General features: G+C 46.9%; 1 protein-coding gene across 6 annotated transcripts in view; it reads right to left on the bottom strand.

Annotated features, from left to right (window-relative positions):
- The window catches only part of RNF17 (ring finger protein 17), a 510,797-nt gene that overhangs the window by 123,243 nt on the left and 372,494 nt on the right, over positions 1-15,060 (bottom strand). For all 6 annotated transcript variants that reach the window (XM_033948471.1, XM_033948470.1, XM_033948472.1 and 3 more), the window contains 2 exons: positions 14,542-14,660; positions 11,577-11,667 (listed from right to left, as the gene is read on the bottom strand). In XM_033948471.1, coding sequence (XP_033804362.1) covers positions 11,577-11,667; positions 14,542-14,660 — 210 coding nt within the window. The remainder of the gene's footprint in view (positions 1-11,576; positions 11,668-14,541; positions 14,661-15,060) is intronic.

The raw sequence follows: 15,060 nt of genomic DNA, 5'->3' as shown, positions 1-15,060 counted from the left end.
CTGATAAAGGACCGCATCATTAATCACCTTGACGGACACGGGCTGATGAGGACCAATCAGCACGGTTTTGGCAAAGGCGGTTTTAGCAAACATGATGTTTGACAAACTTGTTGTACTTCTTTGAGGGAGTAAACAGACAGACAGACAGACAAAGGCAACCCGGTCGACATTGTATATCTGGATTTTCAGAAGGTGTTTGACAAGGTTCCACATGAATGACTACTTCAGAAAATTGCGAGCCACAGAATCAAGGGTGAAATACTCACATGGATTAAAAACTGGCTGCAGCATAGGAAACAGAGAGTGGGGGTAAATGGACAATACTCGGACTGGAAGAGCATCACCAGTTGGGTGCCGCAGAGCTCAGTGTTTAGACCCGTGCTCTTCAACATCTTTATAAACAATCTGGACATTGGTACGACGAGTGAGGTGATTAAATTTGTGGATGAAACGAAGTTATTCAGAGTAGTGAAGACACAGGGGGATTGCAAAGATCTGCAATGTGACATAATCAGGTTTGAGGAATGGGTATCAACATGGCAGATGAGGTTCAACGTGGATAAGTGTAAAGTGATGCATGTAGGTAACAAATCTCATGCATGAATACAGGATGTCCGGGGCAGTACTTGGAGAGACCTCTCAGGAAAGAGAATTGGGAGTTATGATCGACAAGTCAATGAAGTGTGGCGGTGGCGAACAGAATGCTAGGAATGATCACAAACAGATCGGAGAAGGTTATCATGTCGCTATACTGGGCCAAGGTGCGCCCTCACCTGGAATAATGTGTCCAGCACTGGTCGCCGTACATGAAGCACACGGTACTACTCGAAAGGGTCCAGAGAAGAGTGACTAAGATGGTTAAGCGGATGGAGGAGTTGCCGTACAGTGAAAGATTAGAGAAACTGGGCCTTTTCTTCCTCGAACAGAGGAGATTGAGGGGACATGATCAAAACATTCAAGATACTGAAGGGCATAGACTTAGTAGATAGACAGGTTGTTCACCCTCTCCAAGGTAGGGAGAACGAGAAGGCACTCTCTAAAATTGAAAGGGAATAGATTCCGTACGAACGTAAGGAAGTTCTTCTTCACCCAGAGAGTGGTATAAAACTGGAACGCTCTTCTGGAATCTGTCATAGGGGAAAACACCCTCCAGGGATTCACAACAAAGTTAGACAAGTTCCTGCTGAACCGGAACATGCTCAGGTAGGGCTAGTCTCAGTTAGGGCACTGATCTTTGATCAGAGGGCCACCGCGTAAGCGGACTACTGGGCACGATGGACTACTGGTCTGACCCAGCAGCGGCAATTCTTATGTTCTAGTACCAATTATCTATTCTGATTGATGTGATGATGCTGATTTTATTCCTACCAAACCTAATAGAATGATGAACATAAATTATACATAATAGGCTGAGAATGTCTGAGAAGTTTAATGGAATAGTGCCAATTGTAAGTGCCAAATCTAACAAGAACTGCTTTAATTCAGACACATTCATAGGTTTTAATGACAACTTCTTATTTCAAGTCCTGCCTCAGATGAACGGACATTCTCCTTTTTCGTATAGTGCAGAATTCTTGGTTCCTTCAACAATAGCAAGTTTTCCAGGTCCTGGGGCAGCAAAGCTTCAATAATATTTCCTCTAAATCAGAACCCCATACGGACAACAAACCTCCCCTCTGCAACACTAACAGGCTTTAATTTCACACACACAAGCCAATCACACAACAGGTAGTAACAGGGAAAAAGAAAGGAACTGAGGCTTTTTCTCCACCTTTCTTTCCTTTCTTTTTCCCTGTTACTACCTGTTGTGTGATTGGCTTGTGTGTGTGTGAAATTAAAGCCTGTTAGTGTTGCAGAGGGGAGGTTTGTTGTCCATATGGGGTTCTGATTTAGAGGTAATATTATTGGAGTTTAACTGACCCTTTTCCTGAGAGTATATGTATTAGTGGCAGCAAGCTTCCCCATATCATCACACTACCATTACTATAGTATGAGTGTTGGTATAATATTCTTATTGTGGAATGTTGTATTTGCTTTACATCTGACAAAATGGAACCAAATTGCCCAAAGAGTTCCACTTTTGACCCTTGTGAGAAGTTCTACTAACAAAAGACTTGGAGATCATCCAGGTGTGGTTTTGCAAATACAAATCAAGCACTGATGTTATTCTTGGTTAGCAACAGTTTTTGCCTTGCTACTCTGCAATGAATCGTATTTTTAACCAGTCTTTCTTATTGTGGAGTCATGAACACTGATCCTAGCTGAGGTTAGAGAGATCTGTAGTAGAGAATGACACGGGGAAAAAAATCTGTCCCCGTCACTGCACCGTCCCCGGCCCACCATCCTCTGCACCGCCCCATCAACGCCGTTCCCTTCACCGCCCCGTCAACGTCACCGCCATCCCTTTCACCGCCCCGTCACCGCCACTGCCATCCCATTCACTGCCCCGTCCCCGTCCCCGCAGCATCCATATAAGCCTCAGTACTGTGAAACACCATGAAGACAGAAGAGAGTCCTGCCACTACTACTTCTGCACTGAGAATCTGTTTCAGTGCCTCTGCCCTGTAGTAAAAACAGAACATAAAATAAATCAATTGACTTGTCCTCCTTTGCAATGACGTGTCCCCCATGTTCACCTATAGCTCGAATCAGGTCAATTGTGCACACTAAAAATGCAGGAGGATCTGGAAGGTGATACAAAAACAGCAGACACCCAACCGATTGCAGTGTTCCGCCATCTCTCTCCCTCCATCTCACTTTAGTCCTAGTAGTTTGCCGGTCCACAAAATAATTATTTTATTTCTGCCGGTTCACGGGTGTAAAAAGTTTGAAAAACACTGATGTAGAGTATGCCGGCTTTCTTTTTCGCCCAGCCGCACGTGCGGCTGCTCATTTGTTCAATATTCTCCTCTGACGCAACCGGAAACAGGAAGTTGTAAGAGAGGAGAAGATTGATCAACTCGAGCAGCCGCGCAAGCGCGGCTTTTTGAATGTGTGCGGCTGGGCGAAAAAGAAAGTCGGCATACTCTACATCAGTGTTTTTCAAACTTTTTACACCCGTGAACCGGCAGAAATAAAATAATTATTTTGTGGACCGGCAAACTACTAGGACTAAAATTTTAAAACCCTGTTTCCGCCCCCCATCTCCGCAAGCTCGGTCACCTCAGTAACTATAGAAAAAGCACAGTTACTTACCGTAACAGGTGTTATCCAGGGACAGCAGGCAGATATTCTTAACACATGGGTGACGTCACCGACGGAGCCCTCGGTACGGACCTTTTTAACTAGAAGTTTCTAGTTGGCCGCACCGCGCGTGCGCGAGTGCCTTCCCGCCCGACGGAGGAGTGCGTGGTCCCCAGTTAGTATAAGCCAGCTAAGAAGCCAACCCGGGGAGGTGGGTGGGACGTAAGAATATCTGCCTGCTGTCCCTGGATAACACCTGTTACGGTAAGTAACTGTGCTTTATCCCAGGACAAGCAGGCAGCATATTCTTAACACATGGGTGACCTCCAAGCTAACAAAGAGGGAGGTGGGATGGTTGGCCATTAGGAAAATAAATTTTGTAACACAGATTGGCCGAAGTGTCCATCCCGTCTGGAGAACGCATCCAGACAGTAGTGAGTAGTGAATGTGTGAACTGAGGACCAAGTGGCCGCCTTGCAGATTTCCTCGATGGGCGTGGAGCGGAGGAAAGCTACAGAAGCAGCCATAGCTCGGACTCTGTGGGCCGTGACAGTTCCTTCCAATGAGAGACCGGCCCGAGCATAGCAGAAAGCAATACAGGCAGCAAGCCAATTGGAAAGTGTCCGTTTGGAGACAGGACGACCCAAACGGTTGGGATCGAAAGACAAAAATAGCTGAGGGGATGTTCGGTGAGCTCTGGTACGATCAAGATAGTAAGCAAGGGCACGCTTACAATCCAGCGTGTGCAACGCCTGTTCCCCAGGATGCCAGTGAGGCTTAGGGAAGAAGACGGGCAGCACAATGGACTGGTTGAGGTGAAAAGCTGAGACCACCTTGGGAAGGAATTTAGGGTGGGTACGCAGAACAACCTTGTCATGGTGAAAAACAGTGAACGGTGGGTCGGCAACCAGTGCATGTAGTTCGCTAACCCTCCTGGCAGAGGTGATGGCAATCAGGAAAAGCACCTTCCAGGTAAGGAGTCTAAGTGAAGTTGTGGCAAGAGGCTCGAATGGAGGTTTCATGAGAGCTGAGAGTACCACATTCAGGTCCCAGACGACTGGAGGAGGCTTGAGGGGTGGTTTGATATTGAAGAGCCCTCGCATAAATCTGGAAATCAGAGGATGAGCCGTGAGGGGTTTTCCGAGAATGGGCTCATGAAACGCAGTGATGGCACTGAGGTGGACTCTGATGGAGGTAGTTTTGAGGCCAGCATTGGACAGCGAGAGCAAATATTCCAATACGGTTTCCACCGCTAAGGAGGTGGGTTCCTGATGATGCCGGAGACACCACGAGGAGAATCTGGTCCATTTCTGATGGTAACATTGGAGGGTGGCCGGCTTCCTGGAGGCGTCCAAGATGAGGCGGACCGGCTGAGATAGGTTCTCTGGAGAGGTCAGCCCGAGAGAAACCAGGCTGTCAGGTGGAGCGAAGACAGATTGGGATGCAGTAGAGACTGATGCTGCTGCGTAAGTAGAGTAGGAAACACAGGAAGTAGAATGGGTTCCCTGGAGCTGAGTTGGAGCAGGAGTGAGAACCAGTGTTGGCGAGGCCACCGAGGTGCGATAAGAATCATGGTGGCGTGGTCCTTGCGGAGTTTGGACAAGGTCCGCAACATCAGAGGAAGTGGAGGGAAGGCATACAGGAACCGATCCCTCCAATCGAGCAGGAATGCATCCGGAGCCAGACGGTGGGGAGAGAAGAGTCTGGAGCAGAATTGGGGCAGCTGATGATTGTGAGGTGCTGCAAAGAGGTCCACCTGCGGAGTGCCCCATCGAGCAAAGATGGATAGCAGAGTCGGAGGGTCCAACGTCCACTCGTGAGGTTGAAGGATGCGGCTGAGATTGTCGGCCAGAGAGTTCTGTTCGCCCTGGATATAGACCGCCCTAAGAAAAAGATTGCGGTCCGTGGCCCAGGTCCAGATGCGCAGAGCCTCCAAACAAAGGGGGCGAGATCCGGTGCCGCCTTGCTTGTTTATGTAGTACATGGCGACTTGATTGTCTGTGCACAGGAGGAGGACTTGAGGACAGAGAAGATGTTGGAAAGCCTTGAGGGCGTAGAACATGGCTCTGAGTTCCAGGAAATTGATGTGATGACGACGCTCCTGTGGGGTCCAAAGTCCCTGGGTGCGTAGATCTCCTAGGTGAGCTCCCCACGCGTAGGGGGACGCATCTGTGGTGATGATCATAGAGTGGGGGGGCAGATGGAAAAGTAGACCCCTGGAAAGATTTGAGGAGTTCAACCACCATTGGAGAGATTGCTGAAGAGATGATGTCACAGAGATGGGATGAGAAAGAAGATCCGTAGTCTGTGACCATTGGTTGGCGAGAGTCCACTGAGGCGTACGAAGGTGGAGACGTGCCAGAGGAAGGACATGCACCGTCGAGGCCATGTGACCCAGGAGGACCATCATCTGTCGGGCAGGAATGGAGGGATGCATGAGCACCTGATTGCAGAGATGGAGCAGGGTCCGCTGGCGATCGGAGGGGAGAAAGGCCCTCATTAGCGTGGTGTCCAGAACTGCTCCAATGAATTGAAGTCGCTGGGTGGGAAGCAGATGCGACTTGGGGTAGTTGATCTCGAACCCCAGGAGGTGGAGGAGAGAGATGGTGTGATGAGTAGCTTGTAGCACGAGTTGAGATGAAGGTGCTTTCACCAACCAATCGTCCAAGTAGGGGAACACCTGGAGGTTGTGAGACCTGAGGAAGGCCGCTACCACTATAAGGCACTTGGTGAAGACCCTGGGGGAGGAAGCGAGGCCGAACGGTAGCACCTTGTACTGATAGTGGTGGTGCAGTACCTGGAACCGCAGGTAGCGGCGAGAACTCTGATTGATGGAGATGTGAGTGTAGGCCTCTTTGAGGTCCAGGGAACATAGCCAGTCGTGTTGAGAAAGAAGAGGGTAAAGCGTGGCAAGGGAGAGCATTCTGAACTTCTCCTTGACCAGACACTTGTTGAGGTCCCTGAGATCGAGAATGGGACGGAGGTCTCCCGTCTTTTTGGGAACCAGGAAGTAGCGGGAGTAGAATCCCTGACCCCTTTGATCTGGAGGTACTTCTTCGATGGCATTGAGAAGGAGGAGGGATTGAACCTCCCTCAGGAGGAGGGGGGTTTGAGATGAGTGTGAAGCAGACTCTACGGGAAGGTTGTCCGGTGGAAGAGTCTGGAAGTTGAGAGAGTAGCCGTGGCGGATGATGTTGAGGACCCACTGGTCCGACGTGATGACTTCCCAACGGCTGGAGAAAATGGTGAGACGACCCCCGATGGGCTGTGGAAGAGGTAGCAAGGGTGGATGACTGGCTATGCCCTGGAGAGAAGAGTCAAAAGGGCTGAGATTGTTTAGCAGGCTGAGGAGGCTTAGAGGGTTGAGTGGCCTGAGATCGAGCCTGGGCATGGTGCTGCTGTTGACGGGGTCGCCGAGATTGTTGGGGAGGCGGATTGAGTGGCCTGGCTGAGAACCTCCGCTGGTAAGATGATTGAGGTCGATAGGGTCGGGCAGGCGGAGCCTTCTTTTTCGGCTTGATCAGGGTGTCCCACCTGGTCTCATGGGCAGAGAGTTTCTGGGTGGTGGAATCCAGTGACTCTCCAAAAAGTTCATCTCCGAGACAGGGGGCGTTGGCCAGACGATCCTGGTGGTTGATGTCCAGGTCGGAGACTCTGAGCCAGGCTAAGCGACGCATGGCTACGGCCATGGCAGAGGCCCGAGAGGTGAGCTCGAAGGAGTCGTATATCGAGCGGACCATATACTTGCGCATTTGGAGAAGGCCAGAGATGTGTTGTTGGAATAGCGGGACCTTGCGCTCAGGAAGGTACTTTTGGAGGGCAGACAGTTGTTGGACCAAATGTTTCAGATAGAAAGAAAAATGGAAAGAATAGTTGTTTGCCCTGTTGGCAAGCATGGCATTCTGGTAAAGCCTCTTGTCAAACTTGTCCATGGTCTTACCTTCTCTGCCAGGAGGGGTAGAGGCATAGACACTGGAGCCCTGAGTCTTTTTTAAGGTGGATTCAACCAGAAGAGACTCATGGGGCAATTGAGATTTGTCGAATCCAGGAATAGGGATGACACGGTAAAGGTTGTCCAGTTTACGGGGGGCTCCCGGTACCGTGAGGGGACTTTCCAAGTTTTTGTAAAATGTTTCCCGCAGGATGTCATGCACGGGGAGCTTGAGGAACTCCTTAGGAGGTTGCTCAAAGTCTAAAGCCTCTAGAAAGGCTTGAGACTTCTTTGAGTCAGATTCTAGGGGAAGGGATAGGGCAGCAGACATTTCTCTCAGAAATTTAGAAAATGAGGACTGCTCTGGTTTAGAGGTGGCATCGGGTGCCGATGGTTCCTCATCAGATGAGGAGGGATCCTCCTCGGTACCGAGAGGAGTTTCCTCCCATAAGTCAGGGTCCCTGACCTCTGGTGCATGTCGAGACACTGGGGTGGAGGGTGCGGTATGGCGAGTCTTGGACAAAGACTTTCCAGAGCGCACCGAAACGGTACCAGGAGAGGACGACCGGCGTCGATCTCGGTCCCGGGAAGAATGCCGTACCGCCTGGTGCCGAGGAGGATCCAATGTGGCATGGGAATGAACCACCGGATCGACATGGAGTTGTTCGGCCGAAAGGATCGGCATGGAGGTGTTTACCGGTACCGAAGGGGTGGACACCGGGGGCTCGGTACGGGGCTCGGGCCGGTCTGGTACCGGAAGGAGCGGTGCCAGGATAGTGGGCAACAGGTGTTCAAGTTGTTGCTTTAACTGTTCCTGGAGTTGAGCTTTTAAGATGGCCGAGATACGGTCATCCAGGGGTGGCATCGGAACCGCTTTCTTTTTCTTCGGTTCCTTGGATGCCGCTCCACGCCCCGGCGATGAGGAGGCCGATGACGAGGCACTCACCGAGATCGGGGCGGAGCGTTTGCGGGACCGGTGCGATGCCGGTAGGGCTGGTGTCGCCACCGTAGCCGGAGGGCGCTCAAGGGAAGAGGAAGGCTTCTTAGCCGGCTTACCTGGCGCCAGCGACGCCGATGTGGGGTCGGTCGGTGTCGAGGTCGACGGTGCCGATTTTTGAGGTACCGCCGTTGAAGATGAGGAGTCCATCGCCGACTCGGTGCCGAAGAGAAGAGTTTGTTGAATTCTTCGGTTTTTAAGGGTTCTCTTTTGAAGAGTGGCACAGCGGGTGCAGGAGTCCAATTGTGTGGGTCAGTGATGGAGATCGGGCGTGCACACCGCTGGCACTTCTTAAAACCGACCTGCGGGGGCATGAAGGGGAAGATAGCCTCCGCAAAATCGAAGCCCGAGGCCTGTATACTGGCAACAGGCCCCGCCGGGGCAAAAAACGGAAAAAAGGGGAAAAAAGCAAAGTTTTTTTTTTTTTTTTGCAAATCAAAGTAAAATAAACCCGAAGGTAAAGAAAGAAAAATAAGGAAAAAAAGCGCGAGCGGGAAGGCAAAAAAGTGGTTTCAACGGCCGTTGAAAAAACACACGCGTCTTCTTCGCTCCGCGGAAACGAAGAAACTGGGGACCACGCACTCCTCCGTCGGGCGGGAAGGCACTCGCGCACGCGCGGTGCGGCCAACTAGAAACTTCTAGTTAAAAAGGTCCGTACCGAGGGCTCCGTCGGTGACGTCACCCATGTGTTAAGAATATGCTGCCTGCTTGTCCTGGGATAAATAGACAAATATAGTGCAAAATATAGACAGCAGATATAACTTCTCAAAACTGACACATTTTGATCACTAAATTGAAAATAAAATCATTTTTCTTACCTTTGCTGTCTGGTGATTGATTTCATGAATCTCTGATTGCGTTTCCTTCTATCTGTGTATCCTTTCTTTCATTTCTTTCTTTCTGAACTCAGGCCCAAGAATTGTCCCTTTCTATTCCCTTCCTCTTTCCTTCCTATGTCCTTAGTGCCCCCGGTGCCTCCTTCCCATGTCTTTAGTGCCCCAGTGCCTCCTTCCATGTCCTTAGTGCCTCTTTCCTGTCTTTAGTGCCCCCAGTGCCTCCTCCCCATGTCTTTAGTGCCCCCAGTGCCTCCTTCCCATGTCTTTAGTGCCCCCAGTGCCTCCTTCCCATGTCCTTAGTGCTTCTTCCTGTCTTTAGTGCCCCCAGTGCTTCCTTCCCATGTCTTTAGTGCCCCAGTGCCTCCTTCCCATGTCTAGTGCCCCTTCCTGTCTTTAGTGCCCCCAGTGCCTCCTTCCCATGTTTTTAGTGCCCCTTTCTGTCTTTAGTGCCCCCAGTGCCTCCTTCCCATGTCTTTAGTGCCCCTAGTGCCTCCTTCCTATTTCCCTCTCACTGCCTTCCACACTTTGTCCCACCCCCACCCCCACCCCCCGAATCCTGCCTGCCTACCTTTCTCCCTCCCTAGCCAAAGCCAGCCTGCTGCCTCCCTGCCGCTCAAAAAAAAAAAAAAAAAAGCCTCCTTCCTTTTCCCCTGCTCTTACCGCCATGCTCATGCTGCAGCTATTAAAGCCGACAGGAAGTCTTTCCGACTCAATTCTGACGTCGGAGAGGATGTTCTGGGCCAGCCAGGCAGCGATTGGCTGGCCCAGAACGTCCTCTCCGACGTCAGAATTGACGTCGGAAAGACTTCCTGTCGGCTTTAGTAGCTGCAGCATGAGCAGGGGAAAAGGAAGGAGGCTTTTTTTTTTTTTTTTCGCTGACCGGCAGAAATTCAACCGGCGGTAAGGAGGGAGGGAGATGGCGGGGACCGCGCGATCCTTGATTGCCTCACTGCAGGAACAAGTCCATTCACCGCTCCACGGGGGGGGGGGGGGGGGTGAATGGCCTTGTCCCCGTCCCGCAGAGGCCACTAATTTTTCTTCCCCGTTTCGGCGGGTTAACCGCGGCTAAATGCAACTAGCGGCGGGTAACCCGCCACCGTATCATTCTCTAATCTGTAGTTCTTTGGATGATGTTCCAAGATATTTTGTGACTACCTGAATGAGTTGTCACTGTGCTCATGAAGTAATTTTGGAAAACTAGCTACTCCTAAGAAGATTTGCCACTGTTCCATGTCATCTCCATTTGGAGACATTGTCTCTCAATATGTTCCAGTGGAGTCCTAGAGCTTTAGAAATTACTTTGTAGCTATTTCCAGTCTATCTCTCTCTCTCTCTCTACGACTTCTCTCACATCTTCTCGAATTTGGATTATGGCACAAAGTTCTTGTAGAAACTTTGTGCTACATCTCATGGTAAAGTTTCAATATATATAGTGAGGTTAAGGTTCAACAGGGCTGGCCATAATCAAGGCTGGCTGTGTTCAATCAGCTGATTCTAATTAACTGCTTAATATTTTTTATTAACACAGAGGCATATCAAAATAATAAATCCAATCCTGAAACAGTCCTAACTTCACCTACTCTTTACAACTCTAGAAATGACATTTGTTCTTCCATTGTAACCCCCATTTATAAATCTTTTGTAATCCGCCTTGAACTGCAAGGTAATGGCGGAATAGAAATCTCTAATGTAATGTAATGTAACTTGTTAACTAAAGGGGCAGTTACTTTTTCTCATGTGTGATATGATAGTTAACTTTGTTACTTAAATAAATGACAATTAAAAAACCTTAATCTAAAAACATCAGAACTAACCCAACATTTGTATTGCGCTTCATTAACAGTAATATAAATACTGTCTTACTGATCTTCAGCCGGGCCACCAGGCACTCAAGCTTCTTTCATAGTGCCTGGCTTTATGCTCCAAATCATCATCGGATCATCGGGTTTTGTTAATTTGTTTTACTTTTATTAATTTTATTTTTTTATATTTTAGTATATTTCTTAAATAAATATGTACTAAAAGTACTTAGCTGTGAAGTGACGCTTCATGCGGGGGTAGATTCACCACAAACGTGCAGTGCACTACAGGAGAGAGGCAGCCCCCTTCTATCCACGCTCTGGTCCTGAGGCGTGCGGCTCTGCTCACCGGCCGGTTGGGGCCGGCCGGCTATCCCTGGCCAACCGTGGCTCCTCAAAACCCGATGATCCAATGACAATTTGGAGCATAAAGCCAGGCACTATGAAAGAAGCTTCAGTGCCTGGTGGCCCGGCTGAGGATCAGTAAGACAGTATTTATATTACTGTTAATGAAGCGCAATACAAATGTTGGACTAGTTCTGACGTTTTTAGATTGAAGTTATATGATAGCTCTTCATTTAAATCTTTTGTAATAGTGCCATAGGCTGAAATTAAAAATCCTTATGCATTGACACAGATTCCTGTTGTCTAATATTACATTTTGTTTAAATACCAAAAATAATTCAGTGTGACATATATTCAATATAAAAGGAAATAAGAAGAGGGGAAATACTTTCACGTTATTGTATTTGCAATGACCCTATTAGAAAGAGGTAATCGAATATAATAGGCTTGCATTTAATATAAAAGTATATGTTCTCATTACAAACCTCAACAACCATGTTAACCACAGTTCCATTGAGGTAATATGAGAGAAAGTCGCAAGCTGTTGCTGTCCATTTTTCACTTCCTCCAGCTGGTCTGCAATCAACAAATCAATCTCAAATGAAGATATTTTAAAAAGTCTTCAATGCTATAATTCAGGTTAAGAAATGTAAGAGTATATTTTCAACTGGTGTGGAAGACAGTAAAATTTTTCGGAGAATGTTCTAATCCAGGGGTCTCAAAGTCCCTCTTTGAGAGCCGCAATCCAGTTGGGTTTTCAGGATTTCCCTAATGAAATGAGATCTATGTGTTTTTTTGTTTTTGAATTCTTTATTCATTTTTGCATATTACATTAAGTGTAGTAGATAAAATCATATGAACTTATAAATACACACTTGATTAACTCTCATATAACACTTTACAACTTTTGGTGGAATTCTGTATGCCATATATACAAAATGGAACATACAATAGCAACACAAAAAGGTTATTTTGGTAAATTTCAGAAGATCTGGGGACCATTAACAGATTTTTGTAATGAATGATAAATTTTTCCCAAGGTAAGATATTTGATTAGAGGGGAAATGGGTGGGTTTTATTTATTTATATTATCTCATAATATATGAATATATCAATAGTTTCATTGTAATGGTACTTGTATGTAATACTGTGATGGGAGGGGATGGGATGGGAGGATTTTCTATTTAATAAGAATAGTTTAAATATTAGGTGTATTACATAATATTCAAAATATTATAGAATATGAATTTGTAATGAAATGTTGTACTTAAAGTGTTACATGAGATCTATGTGCATGCACTGCTTTCAATGCATATTCACTGGGGAAATCCTGAAAACCTGACTAGATTGCGGCTCTCAAGGAGGGACTTTGAGATCCCTGTTCTAATCAGTACTAAAAATAAAATGAAGTCAGTGTTTCTCAGCAGTTCCTGGAAACACACCCAGCCAGTCAGGTTTCAAGATTAACAAAAGCACATATAATTAAGATTTGCCAATATAGACGATTCATTGTATACAAAGTTTCATGCATATACATTGTAGTAATCCTTATCGAACCATAGGAATATCAGGACCAATTATTTTTGACACATTTTTGATGCGATACATGTACTTTGTTTTTAGATTTTTGTTTTTGTGATTTTAATAAATTCCTGTACCCTGTACATTTTCTTGCAGTACTGTTTTTGTTTGCTCAAAAACTAATTAAAACATGCAGAGTAAAGCAAGGAAGAAATATGAACTAGCCAAAAAAAATCTTTTGTTGTGAATGAAGGTCCATGACATATGTTCCCAACCTTACTTCTGGCAAAGCAGAGTAAATTGGTATAAAAAGTTATATCTACTAATTAGGAGAATGGTCAAGTCTGTCTAAACAAAGGTGAAAGCTGTAGAATCGACAATAAACCAAAATCCTGATTGACTAATATTAACAATTAAGCAAAGAAAGCTATTAACTCCCCAGAGACTACTAGGGTAGGTGCACAAGGTTAGTGGGGCAGTATGAAACTCCAAAAGATAAATGAACATTCCAAAACCAATCACAGCAATGATTACAACTATAGTGGTACCTTGGTTTACGAGCATAATTCGTTCCAGAAGCATGCTCATAAACCAAAATACTCGTATATCAAAGCGAGTTTCCTCATAGGAAATAATGGAAACTCGCTTTGATACTTCCCCTCCCCCCCCCCCCCGAGGCCAGCGGCGCTGCTCTATTCCCCCCCCCACAAGAACTGACATTGCTCTCCCCAAAGGCCGCCCCCCCCCCCCGCAATCCGGCAACCTCCCCCCCGCTGCGACCTGAAATCCCCCAGACCTACCCGAACCCGCTTCTTACTTTCAGCTCAGCCTTGTCACTGGTACCGGCATGTCCTGTGCATTGGTGCCGGTGCCCGAAGATCGGCCTCCTCTTCTGTACTGGGCCTTGAGCATCTGCGCATGCTCAAAGCCTGCGAGTTCATGCTCTCTCCGAGATTCTTGGATATCTCTGAGAGAACGTGAACTCGCAGGCCTTGAGCATGCGCAGATGCTCAAGGCCCAGCACAGAAGAGGAGGTCGATCTTCAGGCACCGGCACAATGCACAGGACATGCTGGTGCCAGTGCCGGTGCCGAGCTGAAAATAAGAAGCGGGTTCGAGTGGGTCTGGGGGACTTCAGGTCGCTGCGGGGGAGGGATGCTGGATCGCGGGAGTGAGGGTGCTGGATCGCGGGGGTAGACACTCGTAAATCGAACCACGCTCAGTTTCCGAGGTGCTGATTTTGCAAATGTTTTGCTCGTCTTGCAAAACACTCGCAAACCGGTGCACTCGTAAACCGAGGTACCATTGTATTTATATTTTGATTAACTTTAATATACAAAAATGAGAAGGGAGGGATGGCTAAGAGTTGACTTCAAAGGATCTTTATGCTTACCTACTCAAGATGAGGTATGGATAAAAACTGTCCTTAATAAGGAATGATATCTACAGCTAGCATATATCAATGGCTGAGTGAACAGAAAACATGGATGGCTCAGTTGATCCTTTCCTGCCATCATCAATGAAATTCCCTCTAAATCAGGGGTAGGGAACTCCGGTCCTCGAGAGCCGTATTTCAGTCGGGTTTTCAGGATTTCCCCAATGAATATGCAGGAAATCTATTTGAATGCACTGCTTTCAATGCATATTCAATGGAGAAATCCTGAAAACCTGACTGAAGCTCTCGAGGACCGGAGTTCCCTACCCCTGCTCTAAATGGTCATAGAAAGCATAAGTGAGCCAACTAGATTCACAAAACCAGTCAGACATGCAGTTTAAATTTACATAGCTGTTTCCTTCAAATTGACTATGAAATCAAAAGTATGCACATGAGTTTCCAGTTCTTTTAATAATCAAGATATATGCAATAAAAAAGCCACACTTATAATGATTAGCATAATCCTGTTATTTTAGTATCTGATGAAGGGGTTACCTTATATCCATCAAGGAGCAGTCCACAGATAGCTTTCCAATCACGTTCAGACTGTCCTTCAGTGTTCTCAACTGACATACATTCACTATTTCTTGAATGCCATAATCATAACATAGCACCTGTAAAAACAATGCCATTTTTATGGCTCTTTGGTAAGATATGCCTAAACAAAGCAGAGGAGAATGAAGGCATTAAGGCAAGACCTGTGTTTTTGACTCAAGAGTTTTCTGGCTACATTTGAAAATGTAGGGGGTGTATTCGTCAACATAGAATACATTAAATCATGCCTTTTTACCACAGGTCCTATCTTACGTAATGAGACCTTAATTACTAACAGGGGTTAATAGTAAAGACACCTTTTAAAAACAGCTTGCAGTAATAACTAAAAGGGGTGGGGGAGGTGGAAGGGTTACTTTAAGGCTTTTTCTCTTGTGATTCTAAGAGAATAGCCCTTGATGGATCATTAGGCTATACACTTCTCCCTCCGTATTTGCTGTGACAGGGGATTAACAGAACCGC

The sequence above is a fragment of the Geotrypetes seraphini genome, chromosome 6, assembly GCF_902459505.1.
Source record: "Geotrypetes seraphini chromosome 6, aGeoSer1.1, whole genome shotgun sequence".
Classification (NCBI taxonomy): Eukaryota; Metazoa; Chordata; class Amphibia; order Gymnophiona; family Dermophiidae; genus Geotrypetes; species Geotrypetes seraphini.
This window is presented reverse-complemented; position numbering and strand designations above follow the sequence as displayed.